Source organism: Centrocercus urophasianus, unplaced genomic scaffold, assembly GCF_019232065.1.
Source record: "Centrocercus urophasianus isolate 14NV4802_14NV808 unplaced genomic scaffold, USGS_Curo_1.0 seq_47, whole genome shotgun sequence".
In the NCBI taxonomy this organism is placed as follows: domain Eukaryota; kingdom Metazoa; phylum Chordata; class Aves; order Galliformes; family Phasianidae; genus Centrocercus; species Centrocercus urophasianus.
The window spans coordinates 2775998-2796265 of record NW_024885055.1 but is presented as its reverse complement, the minus strand read 5'-3'; the positions used below and the strand labels follow the sequence as shown (position 1 = coordinate 2796265).

The window sequence follows — 20268 nt, the reverse complement described above, 5'->3', positions numbered from 1 at the left end:
CTCCCGGATCACAATGACTTCCCACCTGTCAACGATCAACTGAAATTATTAACTGACACATAAAACTGAGCTAAGGGCACATACAGACTGGGAAGCAACAGGAGAAGTGCACAGAAGTATCCTGCAGCACTTAGCCCAGAGCAGATGCTAGAAAACTGGGCCATAGATGTATCATAGGTTTCCTGTGTGACCCTGGGCAGGAGACCTCACTCAGGCCTAAGTTTCTCTCATTGTACATAGGTGTCACATTTAACTGTTAAAAGGACTGACCCACTGATACCCAAGGCACTTGGAGATTCTTAGATATGGAGAAAAATGTGAGAAGAACACCATGAAAGAAACATCAAGCAGAAAGGAGCTAACACACGTGTGCACACCCAGCTGCTCCCACCCACTGACTCCACACAGTTTACAACACATGTAGTATAGACAAGGTGTTCTTTTTACTGATAAGAGCAGAGAAAGATACCAGAAAAGTCTATCAGAGTATTTCTGAAAAGTGTTCCCAAAGGATCTCACAACGAACTTGCTTCCACTAGGAAGAATCATTTGTTTGCTCTCGAAAAGGGCACCCAAATACTGGGCAATACAGCTTTTAGGCCAGAAAAACCACAGATGGGACGGGCTGTGATTTGCAAAGCCACCTGATTTCAGCAGCTCTGTTTGTTGCAAGTTTATATGCTCCTCCTTCTCACCCTGATTCAGGGATCTTAGTCTTTCTTGCCCTTAACTGACCAGCGATGCAGAGGGACAAGAAAAAAATGGAGCCATTCTCTTCAGTGCCTTGTAGCCATCAGTGGCTTCCAAAAAGTCCTTCGCCCATGGATGGGAAGATCAATTGGAAATGAAAGCCATTCTCTCCCAAATCCATCTACTCCCCACAAGAGCTTTGGTCTTTTTCACCAGGATAAATTTCAGCACCAAGTCTGACGATCCCAGCAGCAGCCCCAAGCCACACAGTGGCTCTACACACGGTCACTCAGTCTGGATGTAAACGGGGACAGCCAGCATGGTGCAGGGGCCATCCGAGGCAGCCTGCAGTTCTGCCAAGGACAAATTGGATGCAATACTGCTGGGCTGCCCAGGAACGACAAGGTCCGAGTCGGCAGCTCCTGACCCACCAACCACAATGGACAGGACAGCGTCTGACTCCTGGAATGGCTCTTTGTTAGGGACGTCTTCCTGGGGGCTTTCCCCAGCAGCGCCGTCCTTCAGCTCTCCCAGAGGCAGCTGGTTGGGAAGGGAAAGGCCCGCCTTGCGTCCCTGCACCACCCGTCTCTTCTGGGGCTTCCTGAGCTGCAGGTCTTTGTCCTTGGGGGAGCCCAGGCGGCACTTGTGGTCCTTCATGTACTTGTGGCGTGTGAAGCCTTTGCTGCAGGTGGGGCAGCGGTATTTGTAGTTGCCGGTGTGCGAGCGCTGATGCTCCATCATGTGGGCTCGTCGGCTGAAGGACTTGTTACAGTACTGGCACTTGTGGATCTTCATCCCTGCACACAGCATGGGAGGAGAAAGCTCAGTTAGAGAGTGCAGGAAAACCTACACTGCAAAGGGAAAGCGTGATAGCTTTACCTCCTCCTCCACACAGGCGTTCTCTGATATAAGTTTGAAACAGCCACCTTCTCACTCAACAACCCCATTCTTTTCAGCTTGCTTATTAGAACAACCAAAGGAGTTGTCTAACAGACATCGTGCCAGGCAAATTTGCTATCAGAGAAGGATGAACTGCTACACCTCAAACATCGTTGCTCGGAATGTTTACAATAACGGTTCTTGCCTCAAATGAGAGGTTTAAAATATCACTAGGAAAAAAAAATGTGTCAGGTGGTCGTGATGAAAACACAGAACAGCCTTACACTCCCATTTTTTTTCTCCTAAATGTAATCTAAAAATGTCATAGACTGCACTGTCAGCACAGTCTCAGCCGATCACCATTTGCAGTGCTTTGGATGTGAAAGGCATAGGAAAACACTTTTTACATTGACAGAAAACAAAGCAAAAAAACCCCAAAACAAGAACAACAAAAAAGGTTTCCTAGGGCACAATAGTAAATGAATCAACTTTATTAGGAGCTGGAGCATCATTTTTGCACTTACCTGAATGGGACAGTATGTGAGCTTTCAGCTTGTCAGGCCTGTTGAACTCTTTATTGCAGCCTGTGTGGCTTCTGTAAGAACAACAAATGCTGGTGAACAGCATGAAGCAGCTGAAGATTGATGCATAAACTGGAGAGAGATCCATCGCCCTTCTCCCTATCAGAAACTGGATGTGTCCCTGAGTATGGTTACAGTTGGAGCCCCACTATTTCAGCCTTTCTGGAGGGGGGCAAGAAATAAACAGGCTGCTATCAGGTCACGTGGCTTTTGCGGGACCAAACGCCGCTTTGCATCACCATAAATTCTGCTAACAACAGCAGGTTCAAGGTTCCAGTGGCAGTCAGAAATACTCTGGAAGGGGCCACAGGGTGGTTGGAGCAGGGACAAGTCGTTTCCAACCTTGCAATTCTATGATTCTAAGTCAGTCTGGACTATCTCAGAAATGACAACGATTTGGGGATGCACCTCCTAAATCTAGATTTCTTTGGTTTGTACACTGGTTCCTCTGCTTCTAAGTGCAGCCGGGGAGACCCCAACACTCAAGCAATCCTGTGCTTTGTGCTCAAATTATATTCTTTCTCTTCCCCAGTGCTCTGTGAGTGCAGTCTCCCAAGCCTCCCATGTAGGCAGGCACTATTTTAGAGGACTTGATGAACTTGTTGCCCCACAGAAAGTGAAACACAACCAACATTTCTGGGTTCCCAGCATTCTCGCCTCCTCAAGCAGCAGAGAACTGTCAAATGCCACATGTTCCCTAGCTATGTACAAGGGACATTCCTTCCTTTCCAAACCATGCCACAAGCCAACAGGACAAGCTGCAATGCTGGAGATGCTACGTACGAAAAAGGACATTTATACTTCTTGAAAGGTTCGTGGATCAGCATGTGCCTCTTGAGTTTGTCTTTCCGATTGAAAGCTGCATCACACACCGAGCATTTAAAGGGCTTTTCACCTGGATTAAAAAAAAAGAGAAAGAAATGAAGAGACAGGGAAAGCACAGTCACACGGGGCTGCTCTAGTCACGACAGGATTCCCACTGGCAGCAGTGCTGCTCTACTTTATAAACTCTCCAGGATTCCTCACCCTGCGGGTAAATAGATGGATACTATTCCTACTGTGTGCAGCTCTCCAGGGCAGCTCCCTTAGCTTCTGCAGCCCTGGGCAGTGGGGAAGCTAGTTCTGTGCTCCACTTCCAACTGCTTCACTACTGGGCACAAGACTGAATGAAAACCACACATTTCCTAAAAGCCACGTTACCACACATAACTCCTACGCTGCTCCTCCGGATATCAGGAAAACAGCCAGAGCACCACAGGGCTCAGCAAGGACCACGATGCAGAGCCACTGAACGCTGCAGCGCCAGCAGAGCCCCGTACCTGAATGGATGTGGGCGTGCAGCTTGAGGTAGTGCTCCCGGCGAAAGAACTTCTTGCAGATCTGGCACTTGAACTTGCTGCCTCCGCCGTGGGTGGGGATGTGGCGGCGCAGGTACCTCTCACAGGGGAACACCTGTCAGCACACAGAAACCAGGCTGAGTCAGCAGCACTAGGGGACATCGCTGAGCTGAAGGGGCAAAGGACTTGTAGGCTGTATAAAAAGCACGAGCTCAGTGATCGCTTTCTTGGAAAGGAAGCACTGAAAGGACCTTTAGTTTTTGTAGAGGGCAAATACACACAGAGCTGATAAAGCATTCAACGAAACAAACCCTTACCCTTAAGAAACATACGAGCTGAAACATTACTGCTAAATTTTCTGACACCATTCTGCTGAGGACCAGCACCCTAGACAGATGCTCAGCTTCCTGCCAGCAGCAGGACCATGACACCTTCCCCCTGCCCAGCAGTTCCTACATTCCCAGTTTTAGTTTTTGCTCCCTGTTACCTATTATCAAGAGCTCCCACTCATGGTCTTTATAAAGTCAATATGAATGCTTCCCTTCGTGTAATGAGGACATTGGAAACATTCAAGCTGAGTTCCTAATGAGGATTCTGCAAGAACACATCCAGGGGGAGCAAAGGAGAGCCTAGATGTTTGATATCCAGTACCCAATACCCAGACCTCCAGAAAACAGCAATATTAGCAAAAATACAAATAGAAGTTAAAAATCATGCTGCAGATAATGGGTTTTCAAACATGCATGAGGCATGCAAAGTCCCATCCAGGCTCAGAAGGGCATCTGTCACTTGGAGTGAGGGTGGAGAGAAGGCAGGTAAAGAAACACGGGTTACTAACCATGCCAGGAGCACGTATTCCCTTCCTGAACTACCTCAGTACAGAGTGGTCACTCCTTTGAGATTGTCCCTGCCCCCACTGCAGGACTTTCATTTCCTCTGCTTTAAACTGAGGAGCATTTCAGTCTGGATTTCAAAAACTAATTTATAAAAATTCAAACACCATAAAAATTTGCCCATCAAGCCCCTTTCAGGGCCATGCTGAAATGAACACTTCCAGCCAAAACCTACCCGTGCATCATGCCGGTCCCAGTCACATCATTCTGAAAGGTTTCTCTTTGCCAGGACACAGAGCACTCATCCAAAAGGTGAGACCAAGGGGGAACCCAGAGAGTTCTGTTGCAACAAGAGATGAGGACAGCAACGTAGGTGTCAGAGCTCCCCCGGGACCCAAGGGTTTCTATTCACAACTCTTCCAGCCATGGGCAGACAAGCATGATGGCTCAAAGGCACCACCACTACTTGGAGACATCCCTGACTTCACTGACACACTTACTTTTAAGAAACAAAGACTGCAGCCTAAAGCCTGCAGCTCTGCATTGTCATGGGAATAAGGGGACTCCCTTACAAATTCTGTTCATTAGGTCAGCAAATGAGGACCAGGGAGAAAAGCCAGCACTGTGGGGAGGAATGCACTCTGCACGAGGTCAGGGATGTAACCACCTCTGCCTCTCTGAAAAGCACCTTGTGAGCCTGCCAGTCCATACTGAGGTAGAAGGGAGAGAAAAGGGATCCAAGGGGTCTTGTGCCATCAGACAGCAGTCACCCACTCACCTTCTGGCAGTGAGGGCAGGGGAAGTTGTGCGTTGCTGTCTGCAGATGGTGCTCCAGGGCTTCAGGAGTGGAGTACTTGTTTACACACTTCACACATCTGAATGCAGAGAGAAAGGACAGAGCTTGTGAACAGGTCTATCACTGCATGCAGACCTCAACAGGGCAGCCCAGCCCTTCACCAGCCACCTTCTGTGTTGATTTTTGGCAGGGTCAGTTTGGTACAGACATTAACACCATCCCCTAGGTGTTCTGAAACCTCAGCAACCCACATGGCCAGATCACACACACAAACTCAACATCCTTCACCAGGAGAAGACGCTGGAAAACTGGGTGAAGAAACCTTTCAATTACTACTGCTCTTCTACACAAACTCCCATGGGAGCACCCAAGGGCCAGAGCACATATTCCACACCATCTCTTCATGGAGACAACTAAGATCTCACCTCACATAAAACATCTCCTTCCTTCTTCATGCAAGTGAAGAAGCTGAGCACAGCACAGCAGTATTTCCCTTGGCTGGAGCAGCCACAAGGTGACATGCTTCACTGTGGGGTCCCCAGCATCTAACAAAGCTTCAGCTCACTCCGACTCCTCTCCTGCAACACCTGAGCTCACTCCACCTGACCCACCAATTCTTACAAACCCTGGCAGTATTTCTGAGACCTGTGTCAGAGCTGACTGGTAATGCGTGATGGGGACATGCATCATCAGCGAGGAACAAACACACTCACACCATGCATCTGCAGTGAAACTTCTGTTTACTTTAGCAGACTAAAACCTCCACAAACATAAGCAGAGCTCTGACCTCAAAGATCTCTGCCAATAAGCCTTAGGATGAAGCCCCAGGCACAAGGATGGCTAGAAAGTATGGTGTCATTAGCAGCAGCTATTTATTCCACTAGGGTCCTAAGTGACTTCCAATATCCTCTGGGCTTCCTACTCTTCCTGTATATCCCTATGGGCATTTCAACATCCCCAGAGAGCTGTGAACTCCCTCACCCTTTCCCTCTGTACTTACAGAAAGGCTTCTCCAGGTAGTATGCCCTTTCACAGCACAAGAATAGAAGTAATAACTCATTTTACCCAGGCACAGCTTCTGCAGAGCACACTCTCCTTGCTGCAGGTTTTTAAAGAATCAAGCTGGAAGGGGCTTCCCAGGGTCACTTGCCCAACCTGGAGCAGACTCAGCTACGCTCACCTCACTCCTGGCTGATGATAAGAGCTCTTGCAGTGATGGGATCTTCCTAAATAACTAATGGCAGTCCTCCTGAAAGGGCCCTTGCGTTCAAAATGCTTGGCTCAAATAGCCTGGTGGAGAGGCCCCCATCTACCTTTTGTGTGTCCAGGAGAATTATGGCTGCTGAACAAGCAGCCTCCTCACCTTAATCTTATGTTCCCCCTGCTCTCAACCAGACACCCTCTGCACACACCCACTCCTACAAGCCTCGTGAGCACTGTTTGCTACTGTACTTGTATACGGCCACGTCCTTCTTGGGGCTGTGCTGGGGCAGCAGGCTGTGCGAGTACTGGTGGACGCCCAGCTCATACAGGGAGGGGAAGTCCTTGCTGCAGAGGTGGCAGCGATAACTCAGCTCCTCCTGATGGCTCTTGATGTGGTCGAGGAAAGACTCCAGCTTCTGGAAGGTCTGAGCGCAGCTTTTCACCACACACTTGTACACCTGGGTGAAGAAGTGAGAGGGGAAGTGGAAAGGCACGCAGGGCAGGAAACACACAGGGCAAGTCCTCTGTAACAGGCAGAGAAATCTCCCTTTTTGGAAATCACAGCAGCTGGGTATTTCATAGAACACAACCACTGCCTGAAGAGGAACTAAGGTTCTCTGCACTAGGTTGCACCAGGTTCCCAGAGCACAGACCATGCCCACACACTGCCCGTGAGGCCAAGAGCACTCAGTCAGGGCATAGCAAGGAAACCCTGCCCTGCAGCAGGAGCACAACACGGTGATAAACCGAACCAAGCAAAACACTTCCCTGCTGGGAATAACAGCGCAGGGCAGCTCAGCATCAAAACGTAGCTGACAACTGTAGGTGAAGACAATGGCAGAACCTGCTGGGAACTAAACAGGAACCAAAATTATACTCCTGCAGCACAACAGCCATTGAACTGATACCCAAAGATCACCCAAGGAAGGACCCCACCGCACACAGCTGGCCCCACATAACCCTTCCTTGACCCTCAGAGCCACTTCAGCTGCTGGTCAACAGCTGCAGAGGTCATGCAAGTTCAGCACAATCCACAGGCAGGTCTTGCTCTCTTTCCATTTCTATCCCTGGGGTACGATCAGCTGCAAAAGGTGAACCCTTCTAGCCCTCAGCTCTCTCATTTCTTGAGAGCTGGGCTAAACCTATTCAACTTCCACATGATAGTTGCTCTGCCCACACAGATTGCCAGGGCATTCCCCTAAGAAAACAAGAAAGCAAGATGGAAGAAGGAGATGTTTCTGTGAGCACATGAAACCACCTGAGGGAGTGAGACCACAATGCCCCAGCAGCGACCATCCTACAGTGCAAGAGCTGCCACCTACTCTGAAAACTTTGGATTTTGCCTTTTTTCTTGTTCTCTAGTCACTCAAACCTGCTTGACTGATTTTTCACCAGTGGCTCAGCAGGACAGGGGCAGCAGAGCTTTTCAAAGCCACCCAGAACACACAGCTGCAACCCAGATATGCAAAGCGCTAAGCCGAATGGCAAGAATGTACCTGTCTCAATCTCACCACAGACACAGGGCACCCTCTGTCCCTACCTGTTCATTCTTGTGCTGTGTCATGTGTGATTTGAGCTGGAAATAGGTGTTGAATTTGCTGGGACAGAACTGGCACTGGTAAGAGCTGTCGATCAAGACAACCTGCTTGGCTTCCAGTTTGCCAGCATCGCTCTCCTCCATGGGGCTCATGTCTTGGGGAGGTTGTGCTGGGTTCCTAGAGGGTTGAGTCAAACCTGGAGAGAAGGGAGAGAGAAAATCACAGCCTCTACAAAATAGCTCTGAAAGCTGCTCTGCAAACTTTGTGCTGCTGAGAGATACCCAGGCTTGGTCTGAATCCGGGCTCTTCCTTTCAAAGGCAGATTTTTAGATCAGAAACTCACTTTCTAATGGCATGGTTATAAGTTTGTCTGCAGATGACCTAAAGCTCTGACTACTCCAGCTTCCCCTCCTTGACCCATTCTCTTTACCATTGTGCTTCCAGGAACATAACTGTGCCCTGTGAGTATGGCAGGCTGCCAAGGGAGAACTAGTGCCAAATTTATTCAAATGCCCAGCAGGAGACAGGTGGTCAGATCCAGCCAGTAGCAGTCCTGCTGTCTGCAGAGACCAGCTGCAGCTGAACCGTGTCCTAGGTATGACATTGCCATAGTGCTGTTTCTTCTGCTTCTACCCGTGACCAAGGTCATCAGCAGAAAGGGCAGACACCACCGACCAGCCAGGAGCTCTCCTTTGCATCAAGTATTTTCAGTTGGCCACCGGGACCAGACCAGTCCAGGCAATTTGCATATTGCCAGCAGGCAAAGAGCACCAGGCTGTGCTAATCTCCAGCCTAGACCACAGCTACCACGTGTGGTTCAGGTACTATCCAAGGTGCACCTGTCAGGAGTGAGAAAGGGAAAGATCTCTCTCCCTGTTCCTATACACGTCCTGACACAAAGCCACTGTCTTCACCAGCATCTGAATCAGAGGCTGGGAGTACCAATGGATGAAGTTGTCAGCAAGAGTGGAGCAAACACAATTCAAGCATCCACTGCACATCCCCAGTGCATGCCATTAAATCCCACAGCAGGACTTCAAGTGGCACACATAGCCCCCGTCTTCCCCATTTCCCTGTGGGGGATCAGGAGATGCAGAAATGCCCTCCCATCACTGCTCTGCCCCTAGCACACACCATCCCCAGGCAGCAAACCTGTGTTCTCCTCATCCTCTGCCTGGTTGGGGTTCAAGGCCATGACCTGCACCGTGATGGAGTTGCGGGAGATGGTGCATCCTAGTCCTGGAGGCCACACTTTATGGGTTTGCATGTGTTTCTTCACATTGGACTTCTGGGCGAAGGCTCGGCCGCACACGATGCACTGGAAGGGCTTCTCACCTGTGTGACTGAATGCAGAAGGCACTGTAGCTGTAGTCAGTGGAAAGAGGAGGCAATCCCCAGGTCTGGGCTGCACCACACCATCTCTGCTTGGCAGATCAGCCTCCAGACCAGCCAAACAGGTTTTCAGACCGTAACAGTATAGGAATGGTAAAAGGCCTGAGGAAACAAGCCCAGTACACAAACTGTGATAGTGTGGAAATGACAAGGGATCAAATGAAGAGCTCTGCAGGTCATTCACTGTTAGAGTTTCTGCATGGACTTCTGAGACCCCAATGTTCTTCTCACAAGTAAAGACAAATAAAGATTCTCTGTCATTACCCTCCCTGCATACGTGTGACTTCTACCCTGCAGTACCCTGATCTCCCCAGACTTGCTCTCCCCTGTCCACAGCAGAAATCCCCTTCTACTTTGCTCCTCTGCTGCCAGAGGAAAAAGCTGGCTTTGACACATGGAGTATGTAAGATAAAGAGCCCAGGATGGGAAGGCAAGCAAACCACCATTTGCTCCTCATCTGTCCTGAGCTCAGCATACCCCAATGGAGAAAATGCTGAAGATCTCAACTGTCTCCTGCCAGAGCTCTGGCTTTCATAAAAGCTCCCTATGTAGACACTGAGCTTAGCTTGTGGTTTGCTGATTCCAGCCTTCCTGCAAAACATGCAAGCTGCAGCTTACTAAGGAGGCAGAAAAAGGGTTGAAGGAAGCAGTGGAGACAACACTGCTCCAGAAAAGAGGTGGCTTTCAGGGTCTCATCAGTTAGGAAAGGTCTCCAATCTCAGCCCATTAGCAGAAAGAAGACTGTAACTTTGGTGCAGCCTTCACCCCAGCTGCTAAACTACTCTCATGTAGAGAAGCCCTAGAGGGTGAGGGATGAAGCTCAAAGTCATTAGAGCATGGATTCTGGGAGACATGACAAACATGAGATTTACTGGCTATGCGGACTCCCTCAGCAGGGCTGTGCCCAGACCCACTCCAGCCACCCCTCTGTGCTCAGGCTAGCATCACCCTTACCTTCTGATGTGCTGTTGCAGGTCAAAGTTTTTGGTAAAGGCCTTGTCACAGTAAGTGCATTTCAGCTTTGGGGACTTGGGTTTCCCTAAAAGAGTAAAAGTGTGCACAGGAATGACATGATTTGACACAACCTCATTGTCCCCCTCCACTGCAGGGCCTTCAACCAAAGGCATTTCAGAACCAGAACAAAGGACTGCCTGAACAGATCAGGGAGAGGTGAAGGAACAAGCACCTATTAAACGTAGCCTGAGCTAGCTCAGTAAGTGCTGAGGACAGCAGAAGGTTGGAGGCAGGGAATTCCCTTTGGGCTTTAACCACTCCAGGAAACCTTCCAGCCATGCTACAAATGGAAAACAGCAGAACCATGGGCTGCTCTAAGGAGACTCTGAGAGCTGCTTGATCATTCACACCTCTACAAATAACATTTTAACTCTGTGGGTCCAATCTGGGCCGCGTGGCTTTCCTCCATCTCATGCCTGGGACCTCCCTTGTCGCTTGTCGAGCACACATCCACCTCACCATTAGCAAGCAGGCTCAGCCAGCAGAGGATCTAACACTCTTCTGTCCCATGGCTGGTGTGCCACTGTCCTGCCTTTCCCATGTCATTCACAGGCACTGAAACACACATAGTGTTGGCTCTGCTGCACCCTTGATATTACAGCCTTTGAAATCAAGCCTCTCTCACCTGGCCCACAGGAACTGCAGCTGGGCATTACTGCCTCAGGTAACACGGACCAAGCTCTAACACCTTATTTTGCAGGATCCCCCATTTTTAAGTGCGATCCAATCAGCATGAAGCTGCAGAGATTTAGCACAAGTTTGCCTGTGCGGCAGCACAGCACTGTCCTTTCATGTGTACACAGAGGTGACAGGCAAGAAGCATGCCCACGCTTTCACCTGCACTTGACAGCCTTGTGCAGTGGTGGTGCTCCTCCCAGGGAGCTGCAGCACAGTCAGTGCCACCCCACAGGACCCTGAGAGCACGGTGGCCTGCAGGTTAGCACAGGGTACCTGCCTTAAGGACACTTACCTTCCTGCAGCCCACTCTCACTTTTGGAACGTCTACTTTTGACAGCTGAGGTGGAATCAAAACCAACCACGTTGCCTCCTCCTGCACTGGTCAAAGGTGTGGGAACGCTGGCACTCTTGGGCTTGAACCCCTGCTTCCCAGGGCTGTACACAGGGGGAGAGGGGTACACAGGACTTTCCACACACTGACTTGGTACCTGCAAGAGTTCCATTACCAGTGGAAAGAGGTTTGCTACACAGCACAATACTGTGCTAAGCACAGTTCCTACTATCCTCCATCTCCAGCAACAATTGCCACGTCAGGTTATTAGACTGGCTGAGTTTTCCTGCCACACTGAATAAATTTCTGGTTCACCAATTCATCAGTGTTTCTCTAAAACTAACACTATGCACACTATGAAACTCTGGCTGAACATCACAAAGCATCCAAGATTTATTACAGCAGGAAAAGAACACCAAAGAAATACTGAAGGTGACCTCTACTAGCCCGCCTATGCCTAGTGCATGGAATAGTTCCTCGTTCCTCCAGGGCAGGTGACCAGCACCATCACCACTGAGCCTGCAGGCCCACAGCACCCTGAAGGCTGGGACCTCCAGGCCCTGCCCCAACAGGACTGCAGATGGGAAGGAAAACACAAGAAAACTTCAGGCAGCAAAATGGAGCTGTTTACATCAGCACATCAAAAATGGATGTTTAGAGAAAAGGACAGAGACCAGCAAAGAGCAATATGGTTTAAGGGCATTCCTATTTCCCATCCTGATAAATTAGTATTAAGTACCAAGTATCCAACATGCCCATCCATTTCTGAACACTGTCACTTCCAGATCAGCAGCCAGTTACAAAGGTAAGGCTGGCAAACCTCTATCACACCCAGTAGTTTCCACTGTGAACGTCAGTGCAAACATGGAAGCTGTGGAAGTTGATCCACCATTAAACCCACTCCTGCCTGTGCCTCTCTTTAAGCTGCCTTTGTCAAGCTCACTGAGATTCAGATTGGCTTCTTCTCTCCATTTAAGCCTGCAATGCACAGTGCAGCGCTCTGCACCCCTGAGACAACTCCTTCACCTCAGCCCTTTTTGCAACACATGCAGGAAGCCAGCATCTGCCCTGCAGCTTTTTTTATTGTTCACAGAATCACAGCATGGCTTGGGTTGGAAGGGACCTTAAAGATCATTCAGTTCCAACCCACTTTGTTGTGAATAGGTTTGCCAGCCACTACATCAGGCACTAGATCAGGCTGCACAGGGCCATGCCAAGCCTGGCATTGAGCCCCTTCAGGGATGGGACTTCCACAGACCATTTGGGCAATCTGTGCCAGAGCCTCACCACCCTCTTGAGTTCTCAGAATCCCCTTCATCTTGCTGACATCTTTCTGATCAGTACTTTTTCTCCAGAGGAAATAATCCCTCAGATAACCTAACATAACCTCCCAGTTGCTAATTCAACATTTCTAGCCCAAGCAGCACTGCTGTCTGGCTTGCTAGAAGAGGTCCAGGAGTACAGAGAGCCTGGGGACAGCCTTACCTCCATGGCTGGGTATGGCTGCATCCCCAGCGCCTGGATCTCCACGGAGCTGTTTGCTGCCATGGCTGCAGGAGCACTGTACACTTCAACCACACCGCTGCCGGTGTTGGGCTGCCCCGGAGCCCCCAGGCTTGGGGGGGGGGGTGGTGGGGGCTGTGGAGGAGGTGGTGGGGGAGGAGGAGGGGGCTGTGAGAGGTAACCAGCCCCGGCATGCATACTCAAGCCGCTCTAAAACCAGAAGAGGGAAAGACAGACAAGATGTTGAGAACACAGCACTGCTCTAGCAGCAAAAAGCTGGAGGGGTTGCTCCTTCACACACACTCCCATGTCCCAAACCAAAAGGGCACCTGCAATAGTGTCGGTGTCTTGATGCAAAGCAGCACTGTCCAAACATCAGGTTGCATCAGACTTTGCTGACTTACAGAAGGTTGATTTGGACTGGCAGTAGACAACGTCTCCTCCAGAACCCAAGCATTCAAACCCCACTGTTTTGCTGCTTTGTTTTTAAACCCTGTGGTTACAGAGGATATTTTCAGGGCAAGAGGAGTGTATCCAGCACGGACAGCTTTAGGGAAAGCCCAGAACAACTGTGCCAGGAAAAGAGATCAATGAGGCAAACCAATAAGGGCTCTGGAAACCAACCACTACACAGGAGTGCAGCAGAAAGCTGGGGATTCCTCATTAAAAGATCTGAGCATCCAGCAACAAGGACACCAGCAGAAAGCAGGCCCTGAGTTACCCTGTCATTTACCCAATGCCCCTTCCCAAGCCTGGCTGTCCCCTGGGGAAGGTGCCCAGCACTCTGCATCAAAGCAGATCTCTGGGCTCTGATCAACCACCTGCATTCTCCTGCCACACAACCACAGTCCCAGGAAGCAAAAGCCCTTCAGCCCACATGCGTCCCTTACCTGCACTGGGGGCTGCACCGCTGGCATGGGTTGGTCCAAGGATGTAAAAGCAGACATGGCTGACATCAGCACCTCATCACTAACCAAGATGTTCCCCTGCACCAGGGTCTGAATCAAAGGCGACGGAGGAACGGTGATGTATGTAGAAATTTGCTACAAGAAAACAAATAAACACGGCACTGTTGACCAGCAACAAGACAACACAATAAACTCAGAAATACGGTGACACGGCTTACTGCTGAGCCTCTGAGCCTCTTCTATCTGCTGACCAGAGGATGTGAGAAGCCAAAGTAATTACCTACAGCTTCCTGTTGAGTCCATGGCAGTTTATAGCTGTAACAATAAAGCAGTGCCAGAAATGTTCTCCAAAAAATGGTATAAAAGATGACAGTGGCTCAAGGGAGAGGTCACTGGCTGCTGTTCAAATCAGTGGTTAATAACCAGCTTTACAGGACAAACTAGTCACAGACAAGATCACGTCTTTACTGAATATTTCCTGACAGCCATGAAAGTTGGAGGAAGACAGAGGCTGCTCTGGCTGCAGATGGTGAAGAGGAGGGGAGGGTGGATGTCCTTATTTTATGGATGAAAACAAACAGTTTGCTGTATGAGAGCTCCCACTTTGCTGCTGGGAAGCACCATCCACTGGCACTGAGTAAACTTGAAAAAATAACAGTTGGTTTGAAGAACTTCAGAAACCACCATGGCTGCAAGCACAGCATGTGTCATGCACAAGGGACTTGCTCCTGATAATCTGTTGGGAAGAAGGGCTACGAGGTAAGGATATTCTCTTACTGCACAACACACCACGTGATATGGGGTTAACTGCAGGAGATGAAAGGAGGGACACGGGTGAGGCTGCCACAGCTACCTGCCTTCCTCTTCAGACCATGAGCCAGTGAGAGCCTTTTCACTGAGCTTTGCACGGTTATTACCCAAACACACTGCAGACCTGGTAATCCTGAGCAGAACCTCTTCCAGCCTGAGAAAGGTGTATCAGACGCTCACTCTGAAGGACACCTTGCTGCGAGGACCAGGCAAATTTAATGGGAGGTCAAAAGCTAAGAGGACCACAGCTGAGAGAGGTGAATTATGAGGCATTACCAGACCTAAAAGCATCACCTAGGGGTCTCTCACTCCCACAAGCACGGTGGCAGAGCCTGCTGGTTCACAGCATGGTACCTGTCGGCTCGTGCTCGGAGCCTGCTGCACCGATGTGATGGAAGGGGTGTACACGCTGTTGGTGGCCAGAGAGACTGTGGAGAGGGAAGGGGTGTTTCCCTGGCACTGCTCTCTCTTGTGGGTCATGAAGGCAGGCAAGGAGTTGAACTGCTTCTTGCACTTCCCACACAGAAACACATCTTCATCATCTGCAATTAGAGAAACAGGTCACTGCTGCAGGCCTTCCCCAGTGCTACACTCGAGCTATAGACAGTAAAGGCAAGAAAACAGACACTTAATATACCTTGGCATCTCAAGGATATCATCAGGAGATATCAGGTGCAACTGCCCTTCCCTAATCCTAAATTCTCCCTAAATACAAGTAATGTGAACGAGACCTGTCTCGGTTGTGCTTCCAAACACAAGGCATGCTGTCTCCTTGAGATGAGCTGAATCCCATCATCAGCCTTCTCATCCCAATGGCACGATCAATCAGTCCAGCCTCATTCCTGTAGCACTTTCTGTTTTTAGTCTACATAGCTTCTTCCAAAGCTTTACCCCAGATGAGACAGACTTTGTTACTCAGGTTACACAAAGGATGAGAAGTAAGGTGCATCAAATCACACAGTCAACTGCAACTTCTGCCTGAATCCCCTTCCCAGGAGCACTGCTGGTCTGTGGTGCCTCTACTTGATGTCAGAGGCAGAAGACAAGAACCCAGTCATCACGGGTCTACATGAAATTTGCAGCACTAGTAAATCACATAAGCACATGGCAGTTTTCACTTGAGCCAGTTGCACTCAAGCCTCTGGAAAAAAAATATCCTGAAGCTCACAGAAACTCCCATCTGTTTTGGGGATGCAGACCATAACCTCTACAGGGGCACAACTCAGATCCTGGCCACCACAGAAGACTTTCTCTCTTTCTCCCAGGGCAACATAGAAATTCACTGTTTAATTTGATCTTATTGACTGGCCCACACAAGGGGAAAAAGGGCTGGAGGAATAAACACACTCACAGGGAAAGACTCACAGCATCATTCCACTGCACTGGCTGCTGGGTCTGCTGCCAGCCAAACTGTCAGCATGCAGCATGTAAGGAACCCAGCACCTAACTGAGTACCTAACTCAGAGCGCCCTTAGCTGAAAACCATGGGCTTCTGCATGCAACCACCTATTCCCATATCCACTCACACAGACGAGGTACCCAGTGACTGAATACATCCCCAGAGGATAAGAAACGGCTCATTAAATTAAAAAATACAAATACAGGTAGTGGCAAGGAGCAGCTGTTCCCTCCCTTCCCACCTTTATCCAGAACACACAGGCCACTCTTGCCACAAACCACCCAAAAGCATCTCTGCTCGCTTCAGCACTGACCCTTCCTCCTGCTCTGCCCAGCCCTGCTGAGGGATTCCAACACTCACAGCAGCACCCAACATGGACAGGCTGGCTGTTCTGACAGCCGTAAGAGCAGACTGGGGCAGACCTGCAGCCCATGGCCCCCACACCTCACTTGTGCTCCCCAGAACTCACCCATGGGCTGGATGGGGGCAGCTGCATTGACATTTTGAGCAGATGGATCTGTTACACCTCCTTGACCATCCAGCAAGGACTGCACAGCCAGGACCGTCTGATTATCCATTCCTGGAAGAAGACACAAGCACAGGTGGTAAATCAAGCATGGCATGAACAGGGATGGAGCACCCGGGACCAGGAGCTCGCTCAAAGCAAGTCATGGAGAGAAGTTCTCTGCTGCACAGCCTCCCTCACCTTCTCACCATGCTCCACAGCATTAAGATTCACACTTAAGCCACAGACTCCTGTGTGTCTCTACAGCTTTGGTACATGCAGAAGAAAAGGAAGAAGTACAAGGAAAGCTGAAAGAGGGCTTGGTTCCAGATGCCCACCAGCAAGGAAGGATGCTTAGATAGCTACAAGGCAGACACTTGGAAGTCATGGGCTGCCCATTACAGCAGCCTGGGTGGTTCTCTCTGAGGACACAGCAGGACACTGCAAAGACAAGCCATCAAGCTTGCTGAAGACAAAATGCCTGGTGTGCAGCATCCTGGACTCAGCCCACACCTGAGCTTCTTTAAGATATTTTCCTAAAATACCTCCCTGTTCTCAGGATCAGCCTTCCCATGTCTGATCTGACACAGGCCTACAAACTACAGGAGGATTTAGATACAGCAGGAAGTATTAAGCAGGAGCTCTGGGGAGCACTGGCTGCCACTCAGCGCTGGGACACACAGCAAGCAGGACCACAGCTCCCTCCACTCTCTGCACCTCTCCATGAGTGCCTCTCCCTCATGAGCTGCCAGTCACACGCTCTTCTTTCCATCTCCTGTGAGGCTCCATGGGTGCATGCACGCCCAGACTGTTGCAAGAACCAGCTCACTTGGCCTGGCACAAATATTTTTCATTACAGGCTCTAAAATGTTCCCGCTAAATACAGATGGGGACTGCTCACCTACAGAGGGAACGAGGCCAGAGACACACAGCCGCCGCATCGAGCCCAGCACGCACATTTTCTCCAAGATCTTTGCCAAATTAAGCTCTTACCTAGCTGGACCTTGGGATTATGTGCTGTGCTAAAGAGAAAATTCACCAGTCCAATCATTTTCCAACAGTGCAGATGAGCAGAGGCCCCACTGAGAGGTCACACGTTTTAAAGACATTCTAAACACCCATTTCTCCAGCGCGAAGCCAACAACAGTGAGACTCCACGAGCACCATTTCCATCAACCATCCTGCACCAAGGAGGGGTCACACCGCTGCTCAGTGCCCTTGGCAGACAGCAGAGCACTGTTCTGCAGCTGCCAGGGGGCGGAGGGCGGTAGCAGCTACTGGAAAGCAGCAGATCATGCTGCCGCACCGATGGGAGCCCTGTCACATAAATCACAGCCAGGCACAGCAGAGCTGCAGGGCCAGTTTTGCAAGCCTTCATTCTGCAGAGTGCTGCATCCCATCCTGCAGGCACAACGCCACTGGATCCTTTCACACCGGCTTTCAAACACACCTCCTGCTCTGCACAGCATCTCCTGGGCAACTGCAAAGCACACAAAGCACACTGCAGGCTCTGCTTGACACATCCAGAGCAGTGAGGGGAACAGAGCAGCCTTTTTGCAGAGGGAGTAAGCTAGCAGGAGACAAAAGAAAACTGGGGATCAAATGCTCAGTTTTAGTATATTTGGGGAATAAGCAAAAAGAGTGGAAATGAAGAATTATTCCCATTGCACCTATTGCACTTGGTGTGCCCAGCCCTCCTTCTGGCTCACTGACAGATCTTCAGAGTGAAAAAGCTGCACGGTGGCCTCAATCCTGCTTGCAGGATCAGCAGCACACACAGCCAAAGCAAAGCAGCCCAAGACAACAGAAATAACTGCTCTTCGTTCTTTTGTCAGTTTGCACTGATGCACAGGGTGTCCCTGCATTTCACAAGTTAAACTCACAATGACAGACTTAACACAAAGGGAAACATCTAAGGTTTAGTAACCAACAAAGGCAGGCAGGCACAGCTGCTTGGTTGTGCTGCTGCAGCTCCATGAGACAGCCATGGAGCAGTTCTGCACTGATAACAGCCTGCAGGATGCTCTTCAGCCACGAAACCTTAAAAAAAAAAAAAAAAAAAGCCATCTGTGCCTTCCCAAACCTGAGAGAAACACACAGATTTGGGGAAGCCAGGATAAAAATCCAGGATTGCTGATTTGGGCTTTTATTTCCCTCTCCTTTCAAATCTCTCTCACTTTAGAGACCAGAACAAAACCACCCACTTCACCCAGGTTCTCCTATCACCTCAAGCCCACACAGTAAACCCTTTAGTTTGCTCCTGCCAACACAGCTCCAAGGGCTGCAGTGGCAGTGCAGAGGTGTCCCTGCCCCATGGCATTCACTGGGGACACGACTGCCTTGAGCACCACACAGACACAGAGTCACCATCAGCTTGTAATCAATCCAGTCAGCAAAACAAAGCAAATAGGTCCAGCTATCAAGAGCTGGGAAAAAGAAAGAAAAACAAACACAAACACAATTTGCAAAGATGCTTTGGCCTCATGAACTCTCCAATGAAACCAACACAGCACGGAGCTGATTGCAGAAAGGAAACGAAGCACCTGGTCACACACAAAGTGCTGTCAAAGGCACCAAGAGCTGACCAAACTGAGGGAAATATTTGTTCTTGCTCATCCTGCTGCTGCTGCGGCCGCAGGTGCTGTTTGCACAGCAGTGTTATGATGCTGACACAAGACCTGGGTGACAACGTGTCAAAGGGAAAGATGGAATCCAATCTGGGAAAAAGATGCTGCTCTTCTGCAGCAGGCTGACCCCAAGCACAGAGCCCTGTGTAGCCAGGTGCAGGCCATGCCTCAGAGCCCTGCACACACTGCACGGCCCCGTGCACCAACATCTGCACACACATAGGGGCAGGCAGCAGGCTGGGGGCAGGAGGGAAGCGTGAACAGCAGCGGGGCCGGGTCCTGCAGCCCTGGGGAAGAGGGAGCAGCCATAGTGCTGGCAGCAGGGTGCTGACGGTGTCCAGCTGGGTGATTGGGTGCCCCAGGGCTCGGCGTGTCTATCGTACATCGCTGTCCCAACGGGCAAAGGACAGCGTGGCGATGGGGAGGTCCCAGAACGCGGGGACACGGGACGGCAGGGGACGCGCTGTGCAGGGACAGGAGCGCCCGCCCGAAGCGGCGAGCTGCAGGGGTGCCCAGGAGGCAGGGGGCAAAGGGAGGCCTCAAAAGGGAACGGCGTGGGGAGGGGAGCGGCGGGCCGCCCCGACAACCGACGGGCACCGCGATGCCGCGGCAGCCTGGAGGCGCGGAGGTGACGGAAGGGCCCGGCCGCGCTCCCGCCCCTGCAGCCGCCGCACGGGGCCGCTCGCACCGCCCGTCCGCTGGGATGGGGGGGAGGGAGGCGGCCTCGAACCGCGGGACCCCAGGGCCGGGTCGGACGGGAGCGGCACCGCCGTTACCTTCCAGCGCCTCGAAGATCGCCTGCGCCATCTTGGAGCCGGGGCGGCCGCGACCCGACAGCCGGAGCGGGCATGGAGGGAGGAGGGAGGGAGGCGGAGGGAGGGGCGGCACCACCCGCCGCCAGAGGGCGGCCTCCACACACCGAGCGAGCCCGGGCCGGGAGCGGGGCGCGCGGCGGGGCAGAGCGGGGCAGCGAGCCGCTCTCCCCGGGCGGTGCGCGGCCGGGGGCAGCTGGACAGGAACGGCGCCGCTCACGAAGCGCCCGGTGGAGCTTTAGCACGGCACCGGGGAGGGCGCCGACGGCATCCCGGCAGCCGGCGCTGCGCCGAGGGTCGGGAGCGCCGAGGGTCGGGAGCGCCTCGGGACACCCCTCAGGGCCGGCCGTGCCGAGCGCGGAACCGACCTCTCCCCGGGGGCAGCCGTTGGCTGCCGGCACGAGAGGGCGAGCGGGATGTCGCCGCCTGTTG

At 51.2% G+C, this 20268-nt stretch overlaps 1 protein-coding gene across 1 annotated transcript; it reads right to left on the bottom strand.

Moving 5' to 3' along the window:
- Positions 1-434: 434 nt before the first annotated feature.
- ZNF341 (zinc finger protein 341) lies at positions 435-19879 on the bottom strand. Its single transcript, XM_042834529.1, has 15 exons — positions 19801-19879; positions 16362-16472; positions 14848-15035; positions 13666-13818; positions 12758-12985; positions 11234-11429; positions 10204-10288; positions 9010-9200; positions 7860-8053; positions 6569-6777; positions 5099-5195; positions 3470-3602; positions 2934-3045; positions 2094-2164; positions 435-1487 (listed from the first exon to the last, which is right to left on the bottom strand). The coding sequence occupies exons 1-15, from the start codon at positions 19829-19831 to the stop codon at positions 976-978; spliced, it is 2511 nt and encodes an 836-aa protein (XP_042690463.1). The 5' UTR covers positions 19832-19879; the 3' UTR covers positions 435-975.
- Positions 19880-20268: the final 389 nt, after the last annotated feature.